Source organism: Acanthisitta chloris, unplaced genomic scaffold (genome assembly GCF_000695815.1).
Source record: "Acanthisitta chloris isolate BGI_N310 unplaced genomic scaffold, ASM69581v1 scaffold15693, whole genome shotgun sequence".
Lineage (NCBI taxonomy): Eukaryota > Metazoa > Chordata > Aves > Passeriformes > Acanthisittidae > Acanthisitta > Acanthisitta chloris.
In genome coordinates this window covers 1-12,582 of record NW_008665528.1, presented here as the reverse complement: position 1 = coordinate 12,582, position 12,582 = coordinate 1, and the positions used below count along the sequence as shown (strand labels likewise).

At 56.4% G+C, this 12,582-nt stretch overlaps 1 protein-coding gene across 1 annotated transcript; it reads right to left on the bottom strand.

The window, feature by feature from the left end:
• Nucleotides 1–3,949: 3,949 nt before the first annotated feature.
• FGD2 (FYVE, RhoGEF and PH domain containing 2) lies at nt 3,950–9,381 on the bottom strand. The gene is made up of 15 exons (XM_009071795.1): nt 9,076–9,381; nt 8,868–8,948; nt 8,456–8,604; nt 7,920–8,076; nt 7,654–7,792; nt 7,052–7,110; nt 6,564–6,710; nt 6,089–6,181; nt 5,705–5,784; nt 5,597–5,627; nt 5,400–5,492; nt 5,062–5,187; nt 4,735–4,881; nt 4,246–4,389; nt 3,950–4,171 (listed from the first exon to the last, which is right to left on the bottom strand). Exons 1-15 carry the CDS (start codon nt 9,379–9,381, stop codon nt 3,950–3,952), a joined length of 1,974 nt encoding a protein of 657 aa, XP_009070043.1.
• Between the last annotated feature and the right edge of the window lie 3,201 nt (nt 9,382–12,582).

The window sequence follows — 12,582 nt, the reverse complement described above, 5'->3', positions numbered from 1 at the left end:
CAAGTCCCTGCCGGGAGAGCAGCAGGACTGAGTCACGTTCCAGCGGCAGCACTGACTCACGGCCACCCCAGCCTCCCTGGGAGCAGCCGGCACATTGCAGAGATTCCTGGATGGAGGCAGGAAAATCAAATTCAATAATAACAACTCATTCACTCCCTTTTCCCCCCTTTTCCTTCCCCCAACACTGGCGCAAACAGCAAATTCCTGCGACACCGGGAAACACCTCCTGCCTGGCCAGAGCAGGGATGGATGCACGACCTGCTTTGCAGAAGCACGAAACGCCCCTTGCCGGCCCCAAAAAGGGCTGTCCCCTTCCCAAAGCTCCCCCAAGCATGGGGACACCTCGACAGCAGATCCTGCCAGTGAGATGTGAAAGGGATGCAGCGAGGTGGACCCTGGGGTGATGGGGATACCCCAGTCCTAAGGCTACACAATCCTGGCTGTAGTTCGTTTTATTTTTTTTCAGGGGGGGATCAAAGGTATTTTGCGTCCTTAGTCTCATCTCTGTCCTTAAATCTTCCCACCCAGGGGGTTCCCCCAGCCTCAAGGGACGTGGGGCAGCCCCAGGCACAGCGAGAAGTGATGCTCCGGTGCAGGGCTGTGATGTAGCTGCTTTTGGCCTGTGTGTATTTGTTATTTAAATTGCTTGGCAGGAGCAGTGGGAGCCCTGGTGGGCTGCAGAGGCTGCTTGGTGAGCAGAGGTTGTGCTGCTGCAGCTTTTGCCTGCTCAGCCCCAGCACCTCAGTGAGGGCTGAGTTGCCCCAAATCCCACAGCAAGGGCTCTGCTGTCCCACAGATGTCCCTGCAGGCATCGTGGAGCAGGGACCTTGTGGGTCACAGCTCCTACAGGGCAGAACACAGGGAACACACCTGTGGAACTCAACACCTACAGACCAAAGAGTCCCCACTGTGGGGGGCTGGCCCCTATGGAGCTCAGCTCCCATATAACCTCAGGCCCAGGTGTTACACAGCAAGAGTTGCTGCCCCAGTGATGCAGACACCTAAAGAAGAGCACAAAATCCCATCCCATGTAGCAGAGTGCAGAGGGACCTGCAGTAAGGAACAAGGGAATACACCCAATGGAGCAGTCCCTATAGAGGGGGATGCCTATCCTGTAGAGAAGCCTCCTATAGAGCCTGTTCCTGCCCACATCCCACAGAGCAGCTCCCAGAGCAGCCCTGCAGGCAGGGAATGTTGGGCTCTATAGGCCCATATGCTCCCAATCCCACCCCACATTCAGGGGGCATGTGGGGGAACCACCCCCAGGCCATGCTGAGCCCCTTCCTGGGGGAGCAGGGGGAGATTGCACTGCTCCGAGCTCTGCAGGGAGGACCATAATGCACTCCCTCCTTGTCTGTGTCCCTCTTGGCCACTTTTCTGCTCACTCATGCCCTTGAACCCCTCTGCATCTCCCTTCCCACAGCGTGGATGGGGCTGCAGTACCCAGGGGGGTTTGGGATGAGCATGGGACAATGAAACCTCTGCAAAGCAGCAGCTGTACAGACACATGCTCCCCTTGGCCACAGGCTGGGTGCTCTCAGTGCTGGGTGTCCTGGCCACCAGCGCAGCGACCTGTGGGTTTCACAGTGTATTTTGGTCAGTGCTTACAAGAAGAGGTGTTGGGGAGGGCTGTGGGGGATTCCGGTAAGTGGCCTCTGAGCCTTCCCCATTCTTGAGAATAGGAAACTGTGACTTCTGCATGGGGTTTCACTTTCTGCTGTGGAGCCAAGAGGCCAAACTGCTTCACTTGACCATTGCTGTAGCACAACCCATGGGCTGAGAAGGGGTGGGGAGAGAAAATTCATCAGAGTGTTCACTGTGGGTGCAAAAACCTCCTTTTTTTCCTAGGAAATGTGGTAGAGCATGAATGCCTCCTGTAAGTTCCACCTCCCACCAGCCTGTTTTGGGGAATGATGCTGTCGTCCCATTTTTGGAGACAGCAAAATGCCAAAGCCATGGCACTGACCTTCCCTGGTGCCCTGTCACCCTCTTCATCCCTCAGCCACCTCTCCTCTTGGCAGCCTCTTCCCATGGCACACATGGATGCTGCAGAGGGGTAGTGGTCTCTGGGGGTGCTGGGGTCAGGAGAGAGATGGAACAATGATCCCTGGGCATGCTGGGGTCAGGAGGGAGGTGGGGCAGTGGTCCCTGGGGGTGCTGAGGGTTGGGAGGGAGATGGGACAGTGGTCCCTGGGGGCGCTGAGGGTTGGGAGGGAGGTAAGGCAGTGGTGCCTGGGGGGTGATGGGTGTCAGGAGGGAAGTGGGGCAGTGGTACCCGAAGGTGTCACAGCTCCTACAGGGCAGAACACAGGGGTCAGGAGGTAGGAGGGCAGGAGCTGGTAAAAATAGCCCCCAGGTGCCCTCTGCCCCTGGAGCAATTCCTCGCTGGGTAAACAGGAAATCTATTCTTAGGCCCATTCATGAGCCGCGGGCTGAGGGCAGCTCCCTGCTCTGGGCTTGTTTTGTTCCTCATTGACACAGAGGTGACGCCAAGGCGGAAGGCTACAACGCAGAACCTTCCAGCCCCGCGGGCTTCCCCTTGCTCACTCCTTCCCCACAGCAGCACCCTGTGCTCCCTGGCTTTTCCAGGGCTGCTGGGGTTTCCCCTTCCCACGAGGCAGTGGTGGGAGGTGAGGGCTGTTTTGGGGTGGAAAACCCTGCACTGTTTGCTTCTGTGCTCAGTCCCGTGCTGGGTGGCACCCTGAGGGGTAACTGCCTTGGCAGAGCTCTCACACCAACATTCAGCTCTTCTCCCCCTTGTATGTCTTAAGTTGAGAAGATAAAGCAACCAAGTTTGCCCTTTCCTGGGATGAGCTGAGCTGGGAAGATTGAAGAAGGACAACACTCACAGCTTTTTCCAGGCTCCCCAAAGGCCCCCAGGGTGGTGATGGCTTTATTCCCCAAGTGTTGTCCCATGTGCAGCATTATGCTCCAAGTCCCTTCCCTTCCTGCTCTCCATGGATCTGTTTCTGCCCAGGGTTCTGTGCTGGAGCTGCTGTGTCCAGGCACAGGCAGCAAACCCTGCCTGCCAGGGATTGTGGGTTTCTCCAGCTCCATGCATGGGACATCCCACTTCAGTCCCTGGTAGGCTCAGAAATGGCAGTTTCTGCCTGGGCAACATTTTTTGGGAACTAAAGAGGATACAGAGAGAAAAATGTGTGCTGCAGCCTACAGTGCTGTGTGAAATGACCAAGGGTGCTCATTATGCTGATGATGGAGAGGGGAGTTCCCTGTGTCTCCCCATCATCACAGCAGCACCTGTGTAGACCTAACCTTGTCCCAGAGCATCTTACCCCAGGAAATAAGTTACTGAGGGAGGTACAAGGGTGGAAGGTGCCTGTGGGCAGGATGAAGTGCAGGGAAAGTCTGGGAAGGGCAGGAGGGTGGATTGGCTCAGTGACACAGGTGAGGGGTGTCTGTGCTTAAGGGGTACCCCCACACAGTGCAGCAGTGAGAGTCCATGAGTGGGGACAGGCTGGAGGAGGGACATCCTGAGTCCAGCACCCTGAGCTGTGAGGATGACAAGCAAAGTCCCTGCAGGGCATCAGCTTGGGGCTGGTGACAGATACAGCGATGTGGAGCCCCGGGGACAATCCCACCGGGGTGCTCCGGAAAATACACCCCCCAAAAAGGCTCCTTGGGCTGCAGAGGTGGATCAAGGTAGGATTTATCTCAGTCCCAATCCTGCAGATGCTCTAGGACCTGGGCTGGAGCAGGGACGAGGCTCTGCTGCCCTCGCGTGGCCGCAGCAGGAACTGCAGCTCGGGACCTCCACCGGCTCTGCCCACTGCGCAGAGCGAGGAGAGAGGGGAAGGGGCATCCACATCGTCCGTGTGGTGGCAAATGCGCCCCCACCTTGTCCTTTTCATGATGAAAATATGCAGAGGTGTCGGGGGGCTGCCCAAAGCCAGCGGTGAACCCACTGGGCAGTCCCGGTGTGGGTATGGTCTCACTCTGCTCCGTCACACGGGTCTGCATCCTCCTCCTCCTCCTCCTCCAGGTCTGTGATGCCCATGGCAGCACGTGTCATGGCTCTCATCCAGCGCTGTTTCAGCTCGGCAGTATCAGCCACAAAGGTGTACACCTGCCGGGACTGTGCCAGCTGGAAGGGGTGGCGGGGGTCCCTCACCTGGTAGCCCAGCAGGGGGATGGAGGTGTGGGCACGGACATCCTGCCAAGAACAGACAGTGGTGGGAGGCAGGGGATGGGCACAGGGGGAGGTCCCTTGCAGGTGCCCAGCCTTACCTGGGGGGCTGCATAGACATACAGCACGAGGGGATCATCCTGTGGGATCACAAACCAGCCCCTCGTGCCTCCCTTGCCATTCTTGTCCAGCAGCTGCAGGGAACTGCAGAGCAAACTCCTGCTTGATACCTCTGCAGCTCCTTTCTGCCAAAAAAACAACACCCAGTGTGGGAGGCAGAAAGGGCACCAAGCCAAGGCCATTTCCTGTGGAATTCCCTACCCACTCCACAAAACCCCCAAAAGCAGCTGCAGGTGAGGGACAGTCCTGGATGTGAGGGTGCTGCTGAGATCTCATGGTGAAGGGAGCCCTGGAGGTCTTGTCCCAGGGCTTGGAGCAGGAAGGAGGATGCTCAGCACATGCACTCACTGACTGCTGCAGGTGTATGCTCAGGTGCATGGCACAAGTCTGGGGACCATGGCAGGTGGCAGAGCTCAGAGGGACAGAGGCTCAGGACATGGGGAGGCTGGGCAGAGAGGGGCAGGGCTCACCTCCAGGATGCCTTTGTGCTTCTCTTCCCGGTCCTCAACCACCACGTGGCCTGTCAGGAAGACGTAACACTCCTGGCAGACACGGCTCAGGCGGTTCCCATCATACTGCAGCTCTGCCTTGTAGTCAGAGCAGCGAGCACAAACCACCTGCAACCACCAGACAGGGACACTGGTGAGACTGGGGGATCCCAGGGACAGCTCCAGGAGGAGCTGAGGGATGGGAGCAGCCTGGGGAAAGTGATGTAAGGTGTAGGAGAGGTGTGCTCCTGCCCCAGCAGCCATCTGGATGTGCCAGGAGGGAGGGCAGGTGGGGACAGGGTGGCTCACATATCCACAGGCTCGGCAGTGGTGTCTCCGGCGGGTGATGGCGTTGAAGGGCTCCTTGCAGCGCATGCACATGGTCACCAGGTTGTCTCTCACCCACTGTGGAGCTCGGCGGCCCAGCTCCTCTGTCTGAGGGTGGCAGGCTGCATCACTGGGGCTGGCCAGCCATGGTCTGCATGGTCCCAGCCCCTCTGCTCTCACCCCTTCCCCTCCTCAGCTCTTCTTCCCATCTGCAGCCTCCCCTCAGCTCAGTGTAGCTAGGGAAACTGAGGCACAGCAAGATGGGCTTACCCTGAGGGGTTTTAGAGGCAGGTGGGGCATGGGGAGAGCAGGAGGGTTACCTTTAATGCAGGGGTGTCTGTGTCCAGACCATGCACTGCTGTCTTAAAAGTCTCACTCCTCTTCTCCTTCCTGTCAATGGCATCCTGGAAGGCCTAGAGGGGAAGGCAGGGCTGGAGAGCAGTCGGGAGCTGCCCTGAACTCAGGGCATCCCGCTGGGATGAGCACAACATGCTGTGTCTCCAGCACTCAGTGGTACCTTGATCCAGGCGTCCATCTCCTCCCCAGACCTGGGTACAAAATGGAGATGGATAAGCTGTTGTCCCTCCTCCCTGAGGTTCTTCAGGACCATCATCCCTCCCCTTACCTAGCTTGCAGCTCCAGTGTCCTCTGCTTTCCCGAGACCAGGAAGGTGTGAGGGAACTCTGTGTCGTTCAGCTCCCGCACCTGAGAGAGACCAGAGAAAGGATGTGGAGTTGAACCCACCTCCACACAGAGACCTTCCCCTATGATATAGGGCACTGGGACTTCCCCTTGGCACAAGCTGTCAGGTCCCACATGCACAAGATTTCACTGGCATTTCACAGGATCAGACCATACCAACCAGTTGTTACCCACAAAGCCACCCCTGGCTCCAGCTTCTCCTTCCTTTCCAAGGAAGTGTGGGCCAGCAGCCATATCACACCCCAAAGCTGGGTGGTTTTGGAGGGGCCAGGGTCTGGGGGCAGCACAAAGACAAGGCCTGCCTGACCTTCATGCCGTCGACGTCGATGCGGTGGTGGACCTGGAACTCGGCGCCCACCTGGATGACCTTGGGCACGCAGTACAGGAGCATGTTGTTGAACTGGGAGGGGGAAGAGGGTAGGTTGGAGCCCAGCACATGCCTGTTCCAAGCTGGGGGCTTCCCTGGGATGTGGGGTCCTTCATCCCCCAGGGCTGAGCTGGTCCTTGGGAAGGATCCAGTCTAAAATGTCACTGCTTCTGCCCCAGCCCTCTCCCACCCTGAACTCTGGGAGGGTGACCTCTCCCAGGGCTGTGCCCATGGGATCAGCAGGTTCCCAACACAGAGCCCTGCACAGGGTGCCCTGCACTCAGCAGGGTCAAACATCCCAGCTCTGAGTTCATCCCCTCTGTAGCGATGACCCAGCAATACCCTGGACAGACTGTGCTGTCCCACTCTCCATTCCCATTTAATCTGTTCCCTCCCCTTCCCTTGAGCATCCCACCAGGAACAGGTACTTCTCCGATGTACTGTTGTTGCGGGTGGAGATTTTTTGGATGGGTCCCTCCTTGATCAGCTCATTGGAGGGATCCACAATGTCATTCTCAAGGCCCAGACGCTGATAGACCACCCAGAGATTCTGCAGCCGTTCCTGGGGAAGGCAGAGGAACCTGTTTTTTGTGGGTTGCTGAGCAGTCACAAACTTGTCATTGCTGGGTCCCCTCCATCCCTAACTTCCAGGCTGAGTTCTGGGAGAGGTAGCACAGCTCTCCCAGCCCAGACTCCTCTTTGAGAGCAGCTCCCAGCCTTGAACAACCTTCACATCATGGCTGATGTTACAGACATGATGTTACAAACCCCCCAGGCTCAGGGTGATGGGGTGAGGCATCAAGAGCAGGGTCTAAACTCCTCTGATGAACCCACAGTGCTCCTGTCCCATTCAGGGTCCTGTGCTGTGAACTGCAGAGCACTGCTAGGGGCACAGGCACTCACCATCTCGGCGATAGCTGCATTGGAGTGCTTGGCCACCATAAAAATCATCTCCAGGGCCTCTGGAATGAGAAGAGACAGGGTGAAAGCTAAACACCTGCTCTGGAGCTGTGGGAGGCAGCTGCTGGTTCTGTCCTTCACAGAGGTGGTGTGTGGTGGCTGCTGCCCTCCCTTGGACACAGTCTGAACGGCCCCAAAACGCTGCACAAACGTGTGAGTCTGGCCTGACTGTGTGGTGTGGCCTGGTGGGGTCCTAAGGGACAGCCAGACAGCTCCTGTATCCCCCCATCCCAGCAGGACTGGCAACTGAGTTATCCACAAGGGTCTGAGAGCTCCCCTGGCCACTGCTGGTCTCTCTGGGTGATGCTCTGAAGGGACCACCCTCACCCTGAAACACCACCCACCTTCCCCACTGTCCCTGAAAGGGCAGATTAATCCCTCTCCCTGCTAGAAAAAGCTCAGACTGAGAAGTTTATCCAAGGGCACAGGGCAGCTGGTGAGGGAATCCAGGTATCCTGATGCCCATGCACAACACCAGGGGTAGTTATTTCCCCTACAAACCCACCCTGCCACTCCCCACAGCAGGAGCCTGGCAGAGCTCTTACTCTCAGCATCACCCCGGTCAGGGGACTTGGGTGGGAGTTTCCTGACATAATCTTTCAGGAGGAGTTCGTAGCGTGGGATCCTCTGCACAGGTTCCAGCATGTGGTGCTGCAGCGTTAGGTTAGCACAGACCTTCCTCTTCTGGGGAGAGACAGCAGGCAGGGAGAGTGAAACAGTGACCAACACAGTTCCCACCCTCTGCTGCTTCCCCCTTGCAAGGAGATTTTGGGGGGCACTGCTGCAGTCCCATCCTGCCGTGGCCTGTTACCTGGATATCAGCAATGACCTCCTGGAAGGGTGGTGATTTCTCTGACCAGACAGTGATGAGCTCCACAGCCTTGTCGAAGTTCTTCACGTATTCACCATACATCTTGAGGAACGGTGCGAGTTTCTGGATCACATCCCCAATCCGGGGGTTGCGGTTCCTGCAGGAGGGAACCACAAACCAGCAGCTTCCCCAGTCTGTCGGGGCAGACAGACAGTGAGGGATCAAGTCGAGCTAGAGGACAGAGGTTTTTACTGCTGCAGCCTGCTACATCCCAGCACAACTTCCTGCTCTCCAGAATGAGAATATCCCCAGTTTGCAGCCAGCCTGGCCTGTTCACACCTGGCACATCCCCAACCCACTTGAGATGTCACAACCCTTTTCAGAAATTCAGTGTTTTAACGAAGTGCTTCCCAGCTCAAAGACATTTGGAGCAAAACAGGCTGAACTCTGGTTCTGGTGGGAGTCCAAAGCCAGCACTGCTTCCCAAGTTCTGGCCAAGCATCCCAGGTGTCCTGTCCTTCCCTCCTGCAGCTCACCAATCTTCCATGCGTTTCCGCAGCTCTGGCAGGAAGAAATTGGCATGGAACTGGTAGATGGAAGAGATGTTGGAAAAGATCATTTTCACCACCTCCTCTGGGACAGTCTTCCCAGTTTTGGCTTCTCTCATCAGCTCTGTATAGAATACCTAGAAGAAAGAAGGGTGAATAAAAAGGTTCTGGAAGAGGCTTGAGGATCCATTCCCTCTCTGAGACTGGCATATCACTCAGTAAGAAGGGCTGACTGCAGGAGAGAAATCCGAGGCTGCAAGAGAGAAGTTAGGGTGATGGAAGGCTTTGCTGGGACAAGGGTGCTCCCTTGTCTCTGGCCATAAAGACCAGCAGCCCACGTGGCTCTCATTTGCACAGCTTCACTCTGTCCAAAGGTCCTTTCATGGGTCCCTCTGCTCACCTGGTCGAGGAGGTGGAGGCGATTGACATAAGCCTGTTCTGTCTCCAGCAGCTCCAGAGCTATTTTCTTTTCCTCTGGTTCCTGCATGGGAAGAAGGGCTCAGTCTCCTGGGCAGAGATGTGACCCCCAAGCCCTGAGCCAGCCTGTATGGCTCCCTGCCTGCCCCTGGGCACCCACCTGCCACCCCTGAGCTGCCCCCAGAGCTTACCTCGCTGCCAGGCTCAAGGCTTGGGCCCTGTGGCCTCCTCCAGTTGTCCTCACTGATCTTGTGTCGGAAAGAACGGAGGCATTTGAAGCTGAGCCCCTGCTGCCCCTGCTCCTCCTGCCCCTCCTCATTCCCTTGCTGTGCCTGGAGCCTGGCAGCCCTTGGGGAGAGGCTCCAGCTGGCAGGGGGTGCTGGAGGCTGCTGGGGCTGGCTGGCTGCTGCAGTAGTTTTGCTGTGCAGAGGTTCCTTGTCCCTCCAGGTGAAATTGCTGGCCCTGCCACGAGGAATCAGCGTGATCAGCTCGTCCATTCCCCCAGCACAGCCCACCCAGCTCACAGACCCAGCTTAAAGCCACTGTCGTCAAGCAGAGGTGGCAAGAGCAGCAGGTCCTCAGTGCTGACACTGCTCTGCTCCAGCCCTGCAGGTACAAACATCCCCAACAACCCCCATGGGTCCAGGATCCAGCTTCTCTTCTCCCAGTGCCTCCTGCTGCTGTGGCCAGTCCCTGTCCTGCTCTAGAAAAGTAGGATTCTGTCATTTATCTCAGGCATATCCATTTATTTCCTGAGACACTGCTCTGGCTTTCTGCCTGCTGCCACCACAGAGTCAAGGTGGGGAGAAATCCAATAGCTAAGAACTCTCAGCAAGACTGGGCAGAAACTGGGAAGACATCCACTAGGGGCCTGGAGACAGGAGTGGGATGAGTAGGAGGGGAAAGCCATGATGAAATTGGACATAAAACTGCAAAGTTGAGGACAGGAGGTGACTTGAGGGACAGCCCATGCTGATAAGCACAGACCTGTGAGCTTGAGAGTGCATCCATATCCATGCACACATCCCTCCTGTCCAGGGGCTGGCATAGCCCTTCACCTGGCAAAGAGGCTTTGTCCATCTCTCCTGGTTCCTCCCAGACCTGTGTCAGCCTAAACCCACTGCTGAGATCAAACAGGGAACTTCTCTCTTTCTGTTTGCACTGACTTGGGCTAAGCTGTTTTCTGTTCCAGAAAACTAGTTCCCAGGTTTCTGAGCTTCCTCTGAAAGTACTAGGTTACTTTTATTTCCTCTAAATCACACTCCACAACAAAATCTAAACACACTGCAGCAGCGAAGTGGAGGCAGATCAAACACTGCAGGCAGTTCCAACACATCCATCACTGTGGGACCATGGGATAACTGCACTGCTCTGGAGCCATCCAGACACAAAGCCCAGGGAAAAGCACATGGTAGAGATGCAAGTGAAGTTCCTGGAGTAAAAGGAAATCTTGTGCCTGAGCATCTTTAGCAACTGCTGCAAAACTCGCCTGCCCAACCGCTCAGCCTCATTGAGGCTCACTGAGAGCACTTCATGGGTACAGGGAAAGGCAGGATTTGGTGTCCTGATACAACAGATGGGGAAATTGAGACACAGACCTTAATAATAACTCACCCCAAGCCTCAGAATTACTTCTACACCAGAGTCAGTGCAGACCTCCTCACTCCAACCCTGCACATGCTGTCTGAGGGTCCCAGCTCAGACTCCAAGTGAAGGAGCTGTTTTACAAAAGGAACTTGTTCTCCCCCTTAACATGATGGTTTACCCTTTCCTAGGAGCGACATCTGCAAACAGTTGGGTAGTCTGAGGCTGGTTCCTGAGTCTGGATCTTCCCAGACAACCAGTTCATTCCCAGTGAAGACCACTGCCTACATGTTTGCAAACCACAATCCTCTCCCCAGCAGCAGCAAAAGGATTCTCCAGCCAGGCTGACTGTGAAGGTGCTGAACCCAGAGGGAACAGCCATGCCACAACCTAACCCTGAGCCAGGCACAGTCAGTCACATCCCACTGGGGTTTTCAGGTCTCTGTCCATGACCCACAGCAGGAGGAAGACACCAAGGCAGGGCCAAGTGGTGAAGAAGAGCAAATTACCTACTCAGCTTCTCCACAGACTCCAAACCAGCACCACACTGGGTTTCTTCTTTCCAAGACCTAACACACCTTCAACACCCAGAACCCTTCCTCCTTACCAGTGCTCTTCAAACACAGCCACCAGCTTCACCACACTCTGCTGTGTATCAGCCTTCCCCTCCATGGCACCAGCTGGGAGCAGGTCCTGGGAGTGCAGGAGCTGCAGGAGTGCTGCTGATGGCTGCAGCTCCCTCCTTCTCTCCCCCTCTCTGCTTTGGGGTGTTTCTGGGACCCAGGATGTGATTTGGGGAAGAGGATTTGCACAAGGCAAAGCCCACCCGCTGCCCTTTCTGTGGTAGGCGAGCTTGTTTCTGGGTTGACTTCAAAAGGAAAAGGAAAGAGGAAGCACAACATGTTGTAAATAGGAGAAAACCCTGGGAATTGGTTCCATTTGGGGGAACCAAAGTGGTGGCATAAACAAGGTCAGAGCAGCAGTGGGGATGGTGCAAGGGCACAAGCTGGGCAGGAGATCTGACATGCTGGGAGCTCCCTAGGATGGGGTGCGCTGTGTCCCACCAGGGTGGAGGTCAGGGAGTGAGACTGAATAGTCCTGATCCACAGAGGGGCTGGGAATGGCTGGAAGGAACCTGCTGGGAAGGAGGAAGGGAATGGCTGGCAGGGACCTGCTGGGCAAGGAGGGAGGAAATAGCTGGGAGGGGTCTAGTGCTTAGAAGGGCTGGAAGTGGCTGGTAGGGCCATGGTGCTTAGAGGAACTGGGAATGGCTGAGAGGGCACTGGTGCTTGGAGGAACTGGGAATAGCTGGAAGGGACCTGCTGGGAAAGAGAGAGGGAAATGCTGGCAGGGCTCAGGTACCTGGAGGGACCAGGAATGGCTGTCAGAGCTTTCCTGGAACGAGGAGGGAGCAGGTACACAACCTGCAGCTCCTCAGCCCCCACCACCAGGTCCTCCTGTGTGTCCCACAGCAGCCAACCCTCGGAGGACACCCCTCAAGCAAGCAGTGCCTAGGACACAGTCCCTCTGGGGCAGGCCCACCAGGGCACAGCCCTCCATGTCCTCCCCGTCCCTCCCTCCCTCCTGCTGTGTGGCAGCAGGACCAGGGGATTGAACATCTCCCTGAACTCAGCACTGGGGAGGTCACACCTCAGTGCTGTGTTCAGGTTTGGGGTCCTCCATTTAAAAAGGATATCGAGTCACTGGAGCAAGTCTAGCGAAGGGCAAAGAGGCTGGTAGAAGGTCTAGAAAACATGCTGTATGAGGAACAGCTGAGGGGTTGTTTAGACCTGAGAAGAAGCAGCTCAGGGGTGACCTCGTCACTCTCTACAACTCCCTGACAGGGTTGGAGAGAGGTGGGGGATGTCTCTCCTGCCATGGCTGCAGGGAGAGGACTAGAGGGAATGGCCATAAACTGAGACAGGGCAGAGTCAGATTAGGTGTCAGGAAGATTTTTTTCCCTATTAGGGTGTCCATACACTGGAATATTGCCCAGGGAGGTGGTGGAATCACCACCCCTGGAGGTGTTTGAGAGCTGTCTGGATGTGGCACTGGAGGACATAGTTTCCAAGTTCCAGCAGTGACAAGTCCATGGTTGGACACGATGACCTTAG